The 16,182-nt window shown below is 47.0% G+C and overlaps 1 protein-coding gene across 2 annotated transcripts in view; it reads left to right on the plus strand.

Annotated features, from left to right (window-relative positions):
• Window positions 1-218: 218 nt before the first annotated feature.
• Window positions 219-16,182, plus strand: part of ITGA6 (integrin subunit alpha 6) — a 76,838-nt gene continuing 60,874 nt past the window's right edge. For both annotated transcript variants that reach the window (XM_042994708.1, XM_042994709.1), the window contains exon 1: window positions 219-599. In XM_042994708.1, coding sequence (XP_042850642.1) covers window positions 418-599 — 182 coding nt within the window. In that variant the 5' untranslated portion in view covers window positions 219-417. The remainder of the gene's footprint in view (window positions 600-16,182) is intronic.

Below are 16,182 nucleotides of genomic sequence, written 5' to 3' on the forward strand. Positions count from 1 at the left end.
CCGGGCCAGGTAGGCGGCTACCGGAGCGGCCAGGGGCCGGCCGGGGAGGGGCAGCGCGGGGACGCAGCGCAGCCGGGCCGGCCGGGAAGGTGCCGGCTGCGGGCCGGGTGGCGGGCGCGCGAGGAGGGGCCAGAGGGGTGGGGAGGGGCGGGGCCGGCGTCCTCGTCACTTGATAAAACGCCTGCGAGTCTCCAGAGAACAACGGGCTCATTCAGCCACCGGGAGTTGCCCGCGAGGGGGAGCGGCCAGGCGGAGTGCGCAGCTCGTCCGGGGGGTGGGGCCGGGCGCGGTGGCCGGAGGAGACTAAGGTGGCCGCGGCGGCGGCGGCGGCAGCAGCAGCAGCGCGGCAGCCTCGAACCCGGCCCCGAGCGCAGGGCGGCCGCCGCGGCTCCCGCTCCTCTCCACTTGCGCCCGCCCATGGCGGCCGCCGGGCAGCTGTGGCTGCTCTACCTGTCCGCGGGTCTCCTGCCCCGGCTCGGCGCCGCCTTCAACTTGGACACCCGCGAGGACAATGTGATCCGGAAAACTGGGGACCCCGGGAGCCTCTTTGGCTTCTCGCTGGCCATGCACTGGCAGCAAAAGCCCGAGGACAGGCGGCTGTAAGTTCCCCGACTTCCCACCCCCGCCAGGGCGCCGGCCTGCGCGCGAGCAGGGGCGAGGGCGCGCCGCGTTCCCGCCAGCCAGCCCTACCCGTGCGTCTGCCCCGCCCGGGATTCTGCCGGCCCCCGGGGGAGCGCGGCCCGCTGCTCGCCGCCCCGCCCGTCGCGGCGCCTCCCCCCATTTGGCCTTGGAAGCCGGAGGACCCGAGGGCCGAGCCCCGCGGACCCCGGCCCCGGTGCCAGGCGGGGCTGTCCTCGGCCCCGGGAGAGTTTACTTTTTTTTTTTTTCTTTTTAAACAAAAGTGCTTTCCGGAGGTCCTTCCCTCCGGGCATGTTTGCTGGGAACCCGGCAGGTGGCACGCTTTGCTGAGCTTCACGTGTATGTTTGGGGCGAGGGTGACCCGGGGTGTAGGGTCGCTGCATCGCTGCTGTGGGCTTGCTGGGAGCGTTGTTCGGAAAGATCCAGGCCTTTCCCAACCGCACACACTACCTGGTTTCCTTGAAGACTCGCGAGCCCGGCAGAAGTTGGAAAGCCACTTTTTATCCTGTCTTGCGTGGCTTTCTCTGAACGGCGGGCGCTCCTCTGGGAGCTATTCTACACCCCAACTTTTTTTTCCAAAAAAAAAAAAAAAAAAGATGAAATTGACCAAGCACCTGTTCTCATGACTAAGATCAGCTGAGAAAACAAGCCCCTATGAGTGGTGTTCCCGGTCCCCCGCCCAGGCCCCCAAGCGCCCGGCGGGGGGGGGGGGTACCTCAAGACACTTTGGGCCCCTGCACTGGGCAGGCCCAAGCTGAAGAGTTAAAGCAAAATGTCCGATCTGGACTGGGGCTTTGCAAACAAGGTTTGGAAATGACCCCCCTCCCCCACCATAGCATAGCGGTGTTCCTCCCGGGAGAAAGTGGAGACTGGCACTGCTTAGCTTCTCCTTTTCTTTCTTAGACGGTGTTGGTTCCCACATGATCAAACTATTTAGGCTGGAGAGGGTTTGGGAGCTTAGTCCGCCCTAATCGCTGTGGGCCTTCATTCTTGATCTGTACTACCGAAAAATAAACTCACAGAAGGTCCCTCCTCCCTCAAGGCTTTTAGTGGAACCGAGGCCCTTCCAGGACCAACAGACCGGAGAAAGCAAAGTGCAGCCCCAGTAAAGAGAAGACTGTGTTTATGAGAGACGAATGGGATTCTAGAGCTGGAGGAAACCTTTTGATTTCTGAGTTAAGAACTTCAGAATTGGTGAATCCTAAAGTCAGGATTTTCTGATAACACCTGCTAGTGAAGCAAAGAAACTAGTAGGGGGTGGGGAGGCCCAGGGCTGGTGGTCTGAGGGCTGGCCAGCTGCTTATACTCTGCCTTCTTTTAGTAGAAATAATTGTCAAGCTGTAAATCTGAAATGAAAGGTGGTTTCTGTTACCTCAGTTAATGGATGACGTTTAGTGTTTCTGAATACTTAGTGTGTAAATGTGCTTCCACCCATATGGAGAGTTTGAACTGGTTAGTGCAGCAATGATTGTGGGCCAGCGGAGGGAATACATTCTGCTTGGTATTCTCTTGACCTGACGCCTACTGAAGGTGATGGCTTCCTTGGAATACTTGTTCCAGCAAACATTGTGAAGGGGAAGTATTGGGGCAAGGAAATATCTGGGATGGAGACTTGCAAAATGTGACTTTAGCCAGGAATCTCTGTCACTACGCAGCATGCCTGCTAAAACTTGTTACTGCTGTTAGAGTCCCCTCCCCTTCTTTTGGTAAAGTATTCCAGCTTCAGGAGCAGCTTTGGTCCCCCCGGGAAAACCACACACACAGGCCATAATCACATCAGTTGTCACCTTTGACTGTAACAGTTGTGGGTGTAAATAACAGCCAGTGAGATTGAGACCCCACAACTTCTGGTCCAGTGTCCTAAACTCTGCACTCTATAGAAAAGCTCAGTAGGAGTATTTCAGGGAACCGGTGAGAGAGGCCTGAGCTCATATTCCTTCTGGGCCATGTAGCAGCTGTTAATTTATTTTGAACCTTAGTTTCTTTATCTGTAAAATGGAGCTATTACTGCTTAATAAGGTTATTGTAAGGATTAAGAGATAGCACGTACAGTGCTCAATTCCTGCCTGGCATGGATGGGTACTTGCTGACTAAGTGGCTGTTAGTGCTGATAAATTTAGAAGCACTAATTCAGTTCCTACTATGTGCCAGCTATTGGACTGGTGTTAACGATTCTGATTGTGACTGCCAAAGAGCAAAGCCAAAGTTTATTGTACATGGCATGATGGATATCGTAAACTCTTAAGTTACATTTATGAAACCTGTGTTCAAAGCAGTTTAACTTTAATTGGTCATAATTAGACTGATAACAAAAAGTGGATTTGCTGACCGAGGGACTTCATTGAGGCAGGAGAAGTAAAGATGTGTGGGAATATCAGATGAATGCACTGTTACCGAAACTCATAGATTTTTGTGACTTAAATTTTCTACGGTGCTATTTAAATATTTAACACCAATTTGAACTCAAGTTTAGATTTTATAACAGAATAATGTATCTGAGAGCCTTGGAACGTGTTGGGTGTTCCCAGGACTTTGGGGACTATAAAACTGACCTAGAGACTATAAAACTTCAGTCACAGTTTTAGGCTGTGCATTAAGGAAGTTTGAGACTCCAAACGATGATGAGATAGTCATCTGAGTTACCGAGGTCAAGGTCTGCACTCCTTGGGATCTTTCGTTTCTCTTAGATATTTAAGGTTGAGTTACCACCCCTGCCAGGTAGACGGTGCAGGATGACACCTGTGGGTATGTCCGTTCTATGAATCATCACCCTTAGCTCTTCTTGGAAGAGACGGATCTATGTTTGACTATAAAGCAGAAACTAGAAGGAAGAAATCTGTAAGTGCAATTCTTGTAGAGCAGTTCTGGGTTTTTCCTCGTCCATTATCTTCTTTTGGGGAACTTTTTGATCCTCGTCATCTTCCAGAGGCTCTCCAGGCCCCTTGTCCCTTCTGACTGTGATGTTTGCTTTTGATTTTTCTCAGACTAGTGATGCTCCTGCTTTAAAAATCATTAACTAGAGGTCATCTAGTCCAACTGACTCCCTTTATAGATGAAGAAACTGAAGCTGAAAGTTAAGAAATGTCTGAAGTGTCACAACTGGTTCAGAATCTGAATAGAATCTGGATTTGAACTTGGTGTTTCTGACTTGTGCTCATGCCATCTCCTAAAGGAAAAGTCAGAAATGTCCTTCAGACCTGGAGGAATTGGCCGGCATCTGAGTTTTGGAAATGCACTGTGTTATGTTGATTTATTAAACTGCTTCCCATGTGAATCGGGGCTTATCCCTTATCCCTTATCCCTTATCCTGGATAAGGGACAGGATACTTAAGCTGGGACAGGAATCCTTGAAAATTCAAAAACCAAGAATGAAGGTCTTGGATGCCTATTATGCCTATTATGCTTCCCTTTCCTTGGGGGTAGCAGAGTCCAAGGGCTACTTTGAGCAGGGAATGGCAAGGGGTTAAATAAAGGGATTTCTTTCTCTTTCTACTCTGAGCTGAAAGAGTGGATTTCACAAGTTACATTGACTGTATGATAGGACTACATGGTATTTTCAAGGCATATGCTAGGTGCTATCAGGCAAAGAAATGAACATAAAACCCCTGCCCTCACATTACCTACAATCCAGCTGGGGAGACTGGTTCATCCTTTGAAAATGGTAGATAACAGTTAAACACAAAACCATCAGAACTGTCAGACACATGATACTAAGTGCTACAGATATTCAAAGGAAGAAGAAATTGCTATAGTGTAGGTTGGACTCAAAAGGCTTTCATGGAGAAATTTAAACTGCTCCTGAGATAGGATTATGTTCTTTCTTACGATGGGCTGCCTGAGAACCAATCAGTGTTCCACATAAAACTGACCTGGTCAGCTAAACATACAATAGTATTTTCTATTATGTCTCCATTATCCCTCTTGAAAGTGCCAAATAATTCACCGGCCAATTCTGTCCACAGTAGTATGTGGAGCCCAGGTCCCGGGGTAACCATGTGCCATAGCTCGAGTTCCATTTGGTTACCAAAGCTTAAACTAAATCTTAATGTTATTGTTATGCTAAAACAGTACAATACAACTAAGAACACACAGTAACTGCTTCTTTACAAATGTGGAGAGTCTTACAAGAGCATTATACCTGACTCTTAACAAATTATTCATACCATGGGTACTCTGATCTGTTTTTCAAACCCTAAGTCATTATCTGGTTGGTCTCACACCAACCTGTGTTAAAATTAAACTGGTTTATTTATCTTTCTTGCGGAGTCCTAAGATCTCTAAGTCTCCCTGCCCATTTTGGAGCTTTCTCTAATCTCAGGACTCAAGGTGACCGAGCACAGTCCCTGGATGCTGGCCCTGGGCCACATGGCACTGTGAATGCACTCAAGAAAGCAAGCGCTAAGGCACACATCTTGGATGCAACTCTGATTCCTGGCTGGCTCCAGTCACCCCTCACTGGGCTTTTTTCAGAAGGGGAGGGAATAAGAGGCAAAGAAAGAAGAACCCGGAAGCTGATCCAAGGCCAGCTGGATAAGGGTCAATTAGAAGAGAGTCCAGGCACAGATACTTAAACTCTGGGTATCCTTTATCCTGTCCCAGCTAAGGGATTTTCAGGAGTGATTTTAAATTACATTTGATTTTTGCCTTAAAGGTGGCTGACCCACAATGCAGTGGGTTCTTAGGATTTGTTGGTTGTTATAATGAGACTAGATAGAGATGATGGCTGTAGAACAAGATCCTGAAAGCACTTGGCAAGGATGTGCATGGGTCAAATGGGAGTAAGCATGTGAGGGTGCTAGTGAATTGATGGCTAAAGCTTTAGTTATTCATGGCTAGTAAGGGAATCTTGGCTATGTGTAACTCTAGGGGCCTTGGTGGGGAAGCTGTTGACTTCCTCCAGTGGGAGCTATAGTCTAGATCCCAGTTGTGATTTGGTTGGGACCTTGTGTCAGAAACAGAATTCGGACGGCTTCTTGGGAGGGTGGCCAAGACTCAGCTGCAGTAATGGGCACCAGGGGCAAGGCCAGCCCCCGTTCTTTCTTACCCTTCTGTGTTTGTGTACAACTTGAAAATCAAATAACTTTATATTTGCAAGGAACCTTAGGGATTTTTTTTAAAGTTTATTTGGGAGAAAGAGTGTGCATGTGTGTGTGCACAAGCAGGGGAAGGGCAGAGAGAGAGTGTCCACGCATGCATGCAGGAAAGAGAATCAATCCTAAGCAGGCTCTACGCTCAGCATGGAGCCTGATGAAGGGCTCAATCTCAAGATCATGCGATCATGACCTGAGCCAAAATCAAGAGTCAGTCACTTAACTGAGCTACCCAGGTGCCCCAGAATATTAGGGATTCTTAAACCTGTTGGCCATCAGGGTAACTTATATAAACATATACTTCTAGGCTCATCCCAGGTCTACTGTATGTGGATGTGATCCAAGAATCTGGTCTTAACGTTTTCTAGGTTTGAGCCAGATGAGCTTTCCTTTTTTTACACAGAAGGTAGCATAATGTAGTGGGTAAGAACAAATCCTAGAGCTATAATCTAGTTCCCAGCTGGAGCCTAGAGTCAGCTGGGATGAAATTCTGCTCTGCCATTTATTAGCTATGACATTGTGCAAGACAGCTATAATTCTGCACCCGGTTCCAATGTATGGGCTTTTTTCCCACACACCACCAGTTGGGTAATCCTACAGTATCCAGTTGTGACACCATCTACCTGGAGATAGCATCAAATCCCACAGATTAAGGACTCAGTCCTATAAGACTGCCTTCTCCCACTTCAGATGCCAGCCCCAAGTCCAGGTTGTCACTTGTGCTTGTGATGGATGAGCTGTAGATTGGAGGTTGCTATGACCGCTCTCCTTGGGTTCAATTAATTTGCTGGAATGCCTCACAGAACTCAGAAACATTTTGCTTGCTAGATTACCGGTGTATTATAAAAAAAGTACAGCTCAAGAACAGCCAGATGGAAGGGGTGCGTAGGACAGGGACGAGCTTCCATGCCCTCTCCAGGTGTGCCACCCTCCCTTAAATTTTTACATGTTCACTAAGCAGAGGTTCTCCAAACTCCATCCTTTTGCATTTTTAAGGAGGCTTCATTACATAGGCATGAATGATTAAGTCATTGGCTATTGGTGATTGACCTCAGCCTCCAGCCCCTTTCCTTCACTGGAGGTCAGGAGGGTAGGACTAGGAAGTTCCAACCCTCTAATCAAGCAGTTGGTTCTCATGGCAGTCAGCCCCCATCCTTAAAGTGTGGTCCAAAAGGAACCATGGACAAAGACCAAATATATGTATTTCTTTTTTAAATGTTTTTTTTTTTTTTAATGTTTTATTTCTGAGACAGAGACAGAGCATGAATGGGGGAGGGTCAGAGAGAGGGAGACACAGAATCCGAAACAGGCTCCAGGCCCTGAGCTGTCAGCACAGAGCCTGATGCGGGACTTGAACTCACGGACCACGAGATCATGACCTGCGCCGAAGTCGGCCGCCCAACCGACTGAGCCACCCAGGGGCCCCTTAAATGTTTATTTTTGAGAGAGAGCGTGAGTGCCCAGGCAGGGGAGGGGCAGAGAGAGAGGGGGACAGAGGATCTGAAGCCAGCTCCATGCTGACAGCAGCAAGCCCCATGCAGGGCTCGAACTCACGAACTGCAAGATCATGACTTGAGCTGAAGTCAGACGCTCAACCAACTCAGCCACCCAGGCACCCCCAAACATATGTATTTCTTACTTTAAATCACAATAGCTAATCTGTCTATGCTCTCCTTACACAATTGTAAAGGAGGATAATTGTACCTTAGACTAGTCCTGGCCCAGAATAAGCACTTGGTGTTTGTTAAATAAATGTGGAAACGAAGGCTGTAAGGAGGTGAAGTGACCATGGCACGTTGTTGGGCAGGTTGGTTCTCAATCTACATCTTGCATCCTTCTTGGCCTGTGCAGCATGTGGTTTCTCCTTTTGGGTTTGAGTTTGATCATGGTTGAGTGTACATCCTCCCTTTAATTCCATTCTGTAGTTACCGTGTTTGGAAAGTACATCTCCGAGGAACTGTGCCTCGTAGTCTTTTGGTAGCTGCCAAGCAGTAGATGAATACCAGTGTGGTTTCACTATGTGGAGGCGATCAGGAGGCAGACTGGTGCAGGGACAGTGAGGTGCTGGGCGGGCAGTGACTTTGTGCACAGGATACCCTTGGAGCGTGGATTGTGATGTTGCAGGATGCAGTTAATAAGGAACACCAACTGCTCGGTTTCCAGATCTCCTTAGACCTCTGACTTTGGAAGTACCCCCTCACCCTTATCCTTGGGAGACTGGGTAATTTGCACTTCCCCCAGGGCAGGGTTGATGATGATTTCTTTTCCTGGTCCTTTGGCATTAATGTATGGTAGGAAAGCTGGATCTGTTTGTGCAAAGCTGGGTCTGATTGTTCACAGTGAAGCTGCTGAACGTTGAAGGTGCACGGACAAAGTGTGGAAGTAATGTTCTAGCAGATTTCTGTTTCCTAAGCTGGCACTTGGAATTGGAAATGAGTGATCCCTTGGAACTAAATTAAGAGACTAATTGTTAATTAGCCCTGAACTAGGACAGGTAGATTGGCTCTTCACAAGTGTCTGTGCCTATTAGCCTAATAACAGGGTGGAATGATCACCATCTAATCTGCTGCTGTCTGGCTTTTCTGGTTACAGGTAAAGAAAGCAAGACAATCCCAAGTCAGTTTACTCCATAGTTGGTGTGTGTGTAGAATGACTTCTTTCACAGGCCACAGGGTAGCCCATTCAGACCCCAATTTGCTCTCTCGCTGTGTGTCTGTGTCTTTCTCTCTCTCTCTCCCACACACATGCTGGATGCTAGGGTCAGTTACTGTTGTCACTTTGCCTAATCCCAAATTGGGAGAAAGACTTTAGAAAACATTTAAGACTCTGAAACCAATGAAATTGCACAGAAGGCTGTTCTGAATTGGGGGGGTGGGGCGAGCGTTACTGAAGCAAGCGTGGAAGGCGAAAGCAAGTACCATGAAGCCACAGATGTCCGCTCACATGTTTATTTGCTAACCAGCAACATATATTTTGTGTGTCGTACAATCCGAAGATTACTTTTTTTTGAAGAACCACTTCAGATATAGTATAGGAAAACCTTTTAGCAAAATATGCTTTCTAAGCCTGGAAGCATAGAAATAAAAATAAACTTTGGAATAATGTGAAAGGGGCACGCTGGTTAATGATATGAAGAATAAACGGAGCACAGAGTAATGCCTGTTTACCCGAGGTCTCTGTTTGCTTTGTTTGGTGATATCAATGTCACTGTAGTTTCTTCATTTTGTAAAGGACATCGATTTGTACTGAGGTTATTTTAAGTGTGGGTGTGGGGGGAAGTGTACAAATGATGGTAAACATTTCAGGCCCATAAGGGTAGGATGTCACTGAACTAGAAGTCTCTTGAGCCAAATAGCCTCTTGTCTTCGCAGAATTAGAGCCCTTCTCTTTAGGATATACTGCCATTGATAAAGCAGCATGATCTAAAGTTAGCAAGAGGATCCTCATCAAGGTGAATCACAGCCAGGGGTGTAGGATGGTTATTCCTGAATGGACCACTTGATTGATAGCAGTGGGATTTTGAAGTCCTGTTTTTCTTTCTATTTGCTGAGGAGAGTAAGCAGCCCTTCCTGGGTCCCTTTCCCACTGATCCATCTGTCGGATGATGGTCTGAGCCCCCTCCAACTGGCAGTGTAGGACCCTCTCATGAGAACAAGGGTTGTTTTTTTTTTTTTTAACTTTTTGTTTTTCTTTTTAGTGTTTATTTATTTTCGAGAGAGACAGAGACAGAATGCGAGTGGGTTAGGGGCAGAGAGAGAGGGAGACACAGAATCCGAAGCAGGCTCCAGGCTCCGAGCTGTCAGCACAGAGCCCGACGCGGGGCTCGAACTCACGAGCTGTGAGATCATGACCTGAGCCGCAGTCGGACGCTTAACCGACTGAGCCACCCAGGCGCCCCGAGAATGAGGGTGTTTTGAAGTGAAATGGACATGTTCAGAATTCTGCAAGGCTCTGGTGAGATTGGAGATCAGTAGGAAAAGGTATTTAAAATATGTGGGGTGAAGAGAAGTGTTGAAAACCAATTGACTGGGGCTTAAGGAATCCAGCTTTGCTGTGACACAAATAAACCTAAGAGTTTTCAGACCAGGAGAAGCTTAAAGAGACTCAGATGTGATCACGTGGATACGTAAAGACATAATTCTAGGAAAATGGCACTTGCCCTTGAGGCCTTCTGGCTGCTCATGGGACCTGGCCTAGGTGCCAACACTTAGGACAATATTCAGAAAAAGTTGAGAGGTGACTTAAAGAGCTGGGTAATGAAGAGGTCTCACGTGAACCCACAAATGCAATAGGTAGGCCTGGACACTGTTGGGCCTTTTAGAGGCTCAAGGACAGAGGACCTGGAGAAGGAGGGTACTGATTTAGATGATCCAAAGCCCAAGGGAGGGCTTTGGGGGCCAGCTGGAAAAGAGTTTTAATGCTTAGGACATGGTAAAGCCAATTCAGATACCATATCCTATCAGCCAGTTCAGAAAGAAATGTGTCTTCTAAGCCTTATATTTAGAAAGGGCCCAGGGCTGCTATAGAGATTATTAGCTGAGGGTGGAGACGTGGAGACGCCTCCTCACTCAGGATGATCCCCGGAGGTGAGGGCTGCAAGATGAGAATCCCCCAAGTTCGGCAGCACCATGATCCAGAAGCCGTCTGAGAAGGTTTTTCACTGTTGTAGGGTAAGAAATTGATCTTTTGTAAGCTCATTTATTTCTATGTGTGCACATTTATGTATAAATGTATAGTTTATGTTTCAACTTAAAGGGATTTTTTTTTTCTCACTTTACCATGACGAACAAGTAAAAACTTAGAGGGGAACGTGCTCTGGACGTCTAGGAGAAACCATAATCAACTTTTCTGGGGTTTTGCTATAGAAGTTGTAAGTTCAACAGATACTCAGTGAGCGTTTACTATGTATTAGGCACTGTTCTAGTGCAGGAGCTATGGCAGCAAATTAAATAGATAAAATCCCTGCTTAGTTCTGTTGGGGGAGACAGACAAATAGGGGTATTATGTTAGAAGGTAGTAAGCAATACAGAGGAAAAGAAAGTGGAGAAAGGAACTGGGGGGTTGTTTGGCAGTAGGTCAGCCGGGGAGGACTTCACTGAGAAGGCAAAACTGCAAGCCATGACAGTATTGGGGGGAAAGAGTGTTTTGGGCAGCAAGAACACCAAGTGCAAAGGTACTGGGGCAGAAGCATGCCTAGCAAATTAAGAACAGCAAGGAAGCCTGTATTTTCCTTGAAGGCAAATTGTGCAGAACCTCATAGATCATTGAAAGACTTTGGCTTTACTCTTGACTGAGGTGGGAAGCCATTGGAGGGTTCTGAGAAGAATATGACATGTTCTGACTTAGATTTTAAATGGTTTTCTCTAGCTGCTGGATTGAGCATAGACTCTATGAGGGCAAGGATAGATGTGATACTAATTAAGAGGCTCCTGTAATAATAGATAAGAGATGATGGTAGTTTGGACCAACGTGGTTGCAAATGATTGGATTCTGGATCTATTTTCAAAATGGAGTCAATAGGATGAAGCAAGAGAGAGAAGAAAACAGTATCTTCAGGGTTTTTGGGCTGAGCACCTGGAAGGATAAAGTTGTCCTATGATGGTTTAGGACAGAGCATAAGAGGAATGGATTTTGGGGGAAGAGCAGGAGTTTGATTTTAGACACGTTAGGTTTGAGAGGTTGAGACACCCCAGTGGAGGTGTTGCGTTGGCTGTTGAAGTTGGGGAGGTTTGGGTGGGAGATACGAACAGTACAGTCCTGGGCCTCCTGGTGGACTGAATGATGAATGAGGTCAAGGGAGTGGGAGTAGAGTCTAAGGGCAGAGCTTTAGGGTACTCCTGTGCAGGGGTTAGGGAGAAGGGGGGCATGGCTAGTAAGCAGGAGTAGATGTGCACTCCTGGAAGTCACATGATGAAGGCATGTTGGAGAGGGAATGATCCATCAGTTGTGTCAATGACACTGCGAGCTGATTACTGGGATAGCAATGTGGAGGCCATCTGCAACCTGATCAGAGCACTTGTGGAGGTCTGGGAGCCATGCCTGGCTGGAGTGGGTTAGTGAGAATAGAAGAGGAGTTGGAGACAAAAAGTAGGAAGTCAAAATTTTGTTGAAGAGGGGAACAGAGCAAGAATGGAGGAGAAAATGGGGTCAAGAAGGAATTTTATTATTTTTACGGTGGGAGCAATTGATAGTGAGCTGGGCCATTGATGAGGATGATTGAGTAGAAAAGGCAAAGTGAGCGTAGGAGACGGGAGGGTTGTCAGTGTGCTAGCTGGGACCACAGCACAGGTGGCTCATCACACCACAGAGTAAGGGCGTACAGATGCAGGCCGGTGGGTTCTTGTCCTGGTGGGAGGCTGCGAGAGGTTTTTTTCTGGTCGCTTCTCATTTCTCATCAATAACAGTAGCTCATTAGCCCAACGTTACTCAATACCTGCGTAGAAGTTTGCCTTGCAGGGGTAAGAACTCCATTCTAGAGATAGAGGAATGTGGGATTGGAATCCCCGCTTCTTCACATTCTGTGGATTTGACCTTGGGCGGGTTGCTTGTCCTCCTCAGGAAGGTGGAGGTACTAACGGTACCTACCCCATAGGGTTGTGAAGAGGGAATGCAGTGAGGATAAAGCTCTTGGCATAGTGCCTGGCACATCCAGTCAACATCATCTTTTACTGTTGTGGGCCCCTTAGCAGTAAACGCTGCTGTAGCGATCTTGTCTCGACAGTCTGGCAGGCAGCAGATGCTCCTCTGGGGGGTTAGGTCAAAGGTGAAGTTGCCCCACGGGCAGGGCTGTCACCGGAGTTGGGAGCTGTCCGTAGGCAGACAGGAACTATAGTCTCGCCTTGAGGAGAAGAAAGGGAAACATGGGACTTGGAAGAAGGAAGAGAAAATGGCAACACATCAAAATCCTTTAGCCATCTCTAGTTCCTTGTGCTATATTTGAGCTGCAGAAAACTGCAGCTTTTTATTTTGTTCAATTCTTACAAGGCTCATATTAGGTGTTGAGTGAACATCACCCATACGGGAGTATATGCAGCTCCAGGATCTGGAACGGTCTAGGATGGCGTAGTGCCCATGTGTCCATCATCCTCCCGCCGTAGGCATCAGGGCATCGGCAGGCAGGGATGTGCTGTGCAGGGTGGCAGTGAGCCAGGAACACAGCAGGAGTGCTGTCGCCTTGCTTCCTGCTCCTGGGGCCTGGTTGATTGTCTTTGTAATCCTGGTTAACGTATCTAGTGTACCACGGTGTGTATCCAGTCAGAGTGACTTAGGGCCTCGTTGAATTGTCAAGAAGGTAGAAAACTAGACTAAATAACCCTTTGGGGTCTAAAATACTGCCAATTTTCAGCCTCTTCTCACAAGACAAGTGGTATAGGCTAACTGGGTAGCTTGACGTAAATCTGAATCTAAAAGGATATAATAGACTGTCTCTGAAATTATGCAAGAGGGTGACTCATCAGGACCTTATCCTCTATTGCCCTGGGGTGTGCCACAAATTAATTACAGAACATCTCCCTGAGGCAGCATGGTGGTGAGTTATTAAAAAAAAAAAAAAAAAAAGGTTATCTCTTTCTAGTGCAGAATGAAATATATGTAAGTTTTTAATCTAAAACATGAGGCTTTAAAGACAGTTTAAGCTTTTAGGCATTTTGGGCTATGCCCCCGTGCATGTTCACCTTCTCCCTGGTCATTCACTGCTTTCGTGGAAGTGGTTGAGAAGCACCCACCAGCCTCCTCTCTATAGAGAGACAGCTGAGACCTAGAATAGTGACAGCTAGATAATGGCAGTGAGGGCCTTGGCACACAGCTGCCTGATGCCTAGTCCCTCTAATGCTGTGCCCTACACTTCTACCTTTTGGTGAAGCAGGCTGTTCTTGGAATTAATCATGGGCCACATAATCTTGCCCTTAATAGAGCAGTGTCCTATGTTTTTAAGTGTCTCTCTGGAATAAGGATAGCAAGTATATAGCCACTGTTGCCCTTTTACCCTGCTAATTGTGGGCACTCCAAGTGAGCATGGCACTTCTTTCAGCCGAGTCTTAGAATTCTCCAGGTCAGCATAAGTTAGCCTCCGCTGGTGAATGGTTGTCTGCACATAAGACAACACCTGTCTGCCTACTTGGTCTGGCCAGATCCCCTGCTATGGAAGGCACTCTCTGTATAAATGTCTGCCTGATGGATATTATCCCTACTGGTTTGAGAGCTTCTTAAGAGCAAGGCTGATAGCTTGTCCATTTTTGGCTCAGATTTCATGGAAATGGGTACCCGGTGGTACTGGTTGAGCTCTTGGAGTTGATTTAATTTCCCAAATACATTAAGGACTTCTAGAGAACAGGAAGTGGGATGACCATTTTTTTAAGAATGATTCTTTGGGGCGCCTGGGTGGCTCAGTCGGTTAGGCTGCCGACTTTGGCTCAGGTCACGATCTCGCGGTCTGTGAGTTCGAGCCCCGCGTCAGGCTCTGTGCTGACAGCTCAGAGCCTGGAGCCTGTTTCAGATTCTGTGTCTCCTTCTCTCTGACCCTCCCCTTTCATGCTCTATCTCTCTCTGTCTCAAAAATAAATAAACGTTAAAAATTTTTTTTTTAAAAAAAGAATGATTCTTTCATCTTGGTACTGTTCTTTTGTTTACCATCTTAACGATTTTTAGGTGTACATTTCGGGCAGTGTTAAATATAGTCACATGGTTGTGAATACTTTGGTACTTCTTTTAAAAAAATTTTTTTTCAATGTTTATTTATTTTTGAGAGACAGAGACAGAGTGTGAGCAAGGGGAGGGGCAGAGAGAGAGGAGGAGACACAGAATCCGAAGCAGGCTCCAGGCTCTGAGCTGTCAGCACAGAGCCCGACACGGGGCTTGAACCCCCAAACCATGAGATTGTGACCTGAGCCGAAGTTGGCTGCCCAACTGACTGAGCCACCCAGACGCCCCTGGTACTTCTTAAACTTGTTTTGGAGCCACCAGAAATCAGCTTGTCCATGTTATGAGGCCAGAAAATATTGACCCGCTAAACTTAAAATAACTAAGTAGAGACTTGTGCTACACCCTGTCATCTGATAGAATATTCTAATGTAGATTAGTGGCAACGGAATTAAAAGTTTAACAAATTTACGGTAGAAGTTAAAAACCCCCTTGCATAGCTTAGTGTGTGTTTTCCAGTTTCGGAAGGGCTGCTCCGGTTGGACCCACAGCTGTGCTCCCAGCTCCACGTGTGGAATGCCCAGGCTCCTCAACACCTGCCCTTTGAAAAACCAAAGTAATTGGTTTTCAGTTTCTAACTGAGTGAAAGAGAAAATCGCAGCAAATACCAAGCCTGGCCGTATTCGTTTGTTTGTCACTTACGTCTTGCTGCTCTTCCTAACTCAGCAGCTTTAGAATGAAACCTCCATTTCAGTGGCACCCTGAGGTCAGGTCAGAGTTGAGGTTTGGTCTGACAGTGGCACATTTGCCGGTTGAAGTTTGAAAGGAAGTGTGTGTGTGTGTGTGTGTGTGTGTGTGTGTGTGTGTGTTCAGGGAACATCAGATTAGACTAACAGCTGTCCCTAGCAGTATGGTCATCATTAGCTTGTCTTGCACATTCTTTCCTTGTTCCTACCTCCCCACCCCCAGCTTCCTTTAGAGCCATGTTCATCTGTTACCTGGGAGCAGCTTTATTTTCTTTCTCTGTTCCTCATCTCTTTGATTTTTCTAGTGACTAATTTCTCTATTCTGTTTAGCTTAATAAACTCTTTTTATTCTTACTGATGTGTGTATCATGGAATTTCTAGTAAGCTATTTGGGAGCCGTCAGAATAGAAACTCACTGATGGTTCTGAATTGTGGGCCCTCAGAAGGCAGAGAATTGCGTCTGATTTACCTGTGCCTTCCTGGGGCTTTAATGTGGAGCCTGGCACACGTCATTCCTCAAAATAAAACAGAAAAGTGCTTTAAAAGAAATCTAGGCCTATGCACAAGCCATAGATGTTTTCATCTGCACACAAAGAGTGGGCGTATTCTAGTAATATCACCCAATAATGCTTTTGTGGATTTCTTTATCACTGGAATTATTTATCACCTGCAGAAGTTGGCAAGGAACCCAATAAATGACCTAGAAAGGTAGACCATCTCCCTTGTTTTATGGATCAAGGAATGGAGGCCTAGAATTTGTTGTAGGTCATGTAGCCAGCCACTGGTGAAGCTGCCCCTGTGTCCCTCCTCCATCCAGAAGTCTTTGTACACTTGAACCCCCGTCCTCCACCTCCACCCCCAAGCAGGGGTCTGTGTAGTCCATGTTCTGTTTTTATAAGAGAAGCTTAAGCAGATCTGTTCAAGTCCTACTAAGCCTCTCTGAAAATCTTTTCTCATCAAAAAGAGCTGCCATCTTGAGTCCCTGAGCTAAGCGTTTCTTGATGAGGAGCTGGGCCTGGATTTGCCTTTGACCACAAATCCAGAAGCAGTTATGTGTTCCCTGTATGGAT

Source organism: Panthera tigris, chromosome C1, assembly GCF_018350195.1.
Source record: "Panthera tigris isolate Pti1 chromosome C1, P.tigris_Pti1_mat1.1, whole genome shotgun sequence".
Classification (NCBI taxonomy): Eukaryota; Metazoa; Chordata; class Mammalia; order Carnivora; family Felidae; genus Panthera; species Panthera tigris.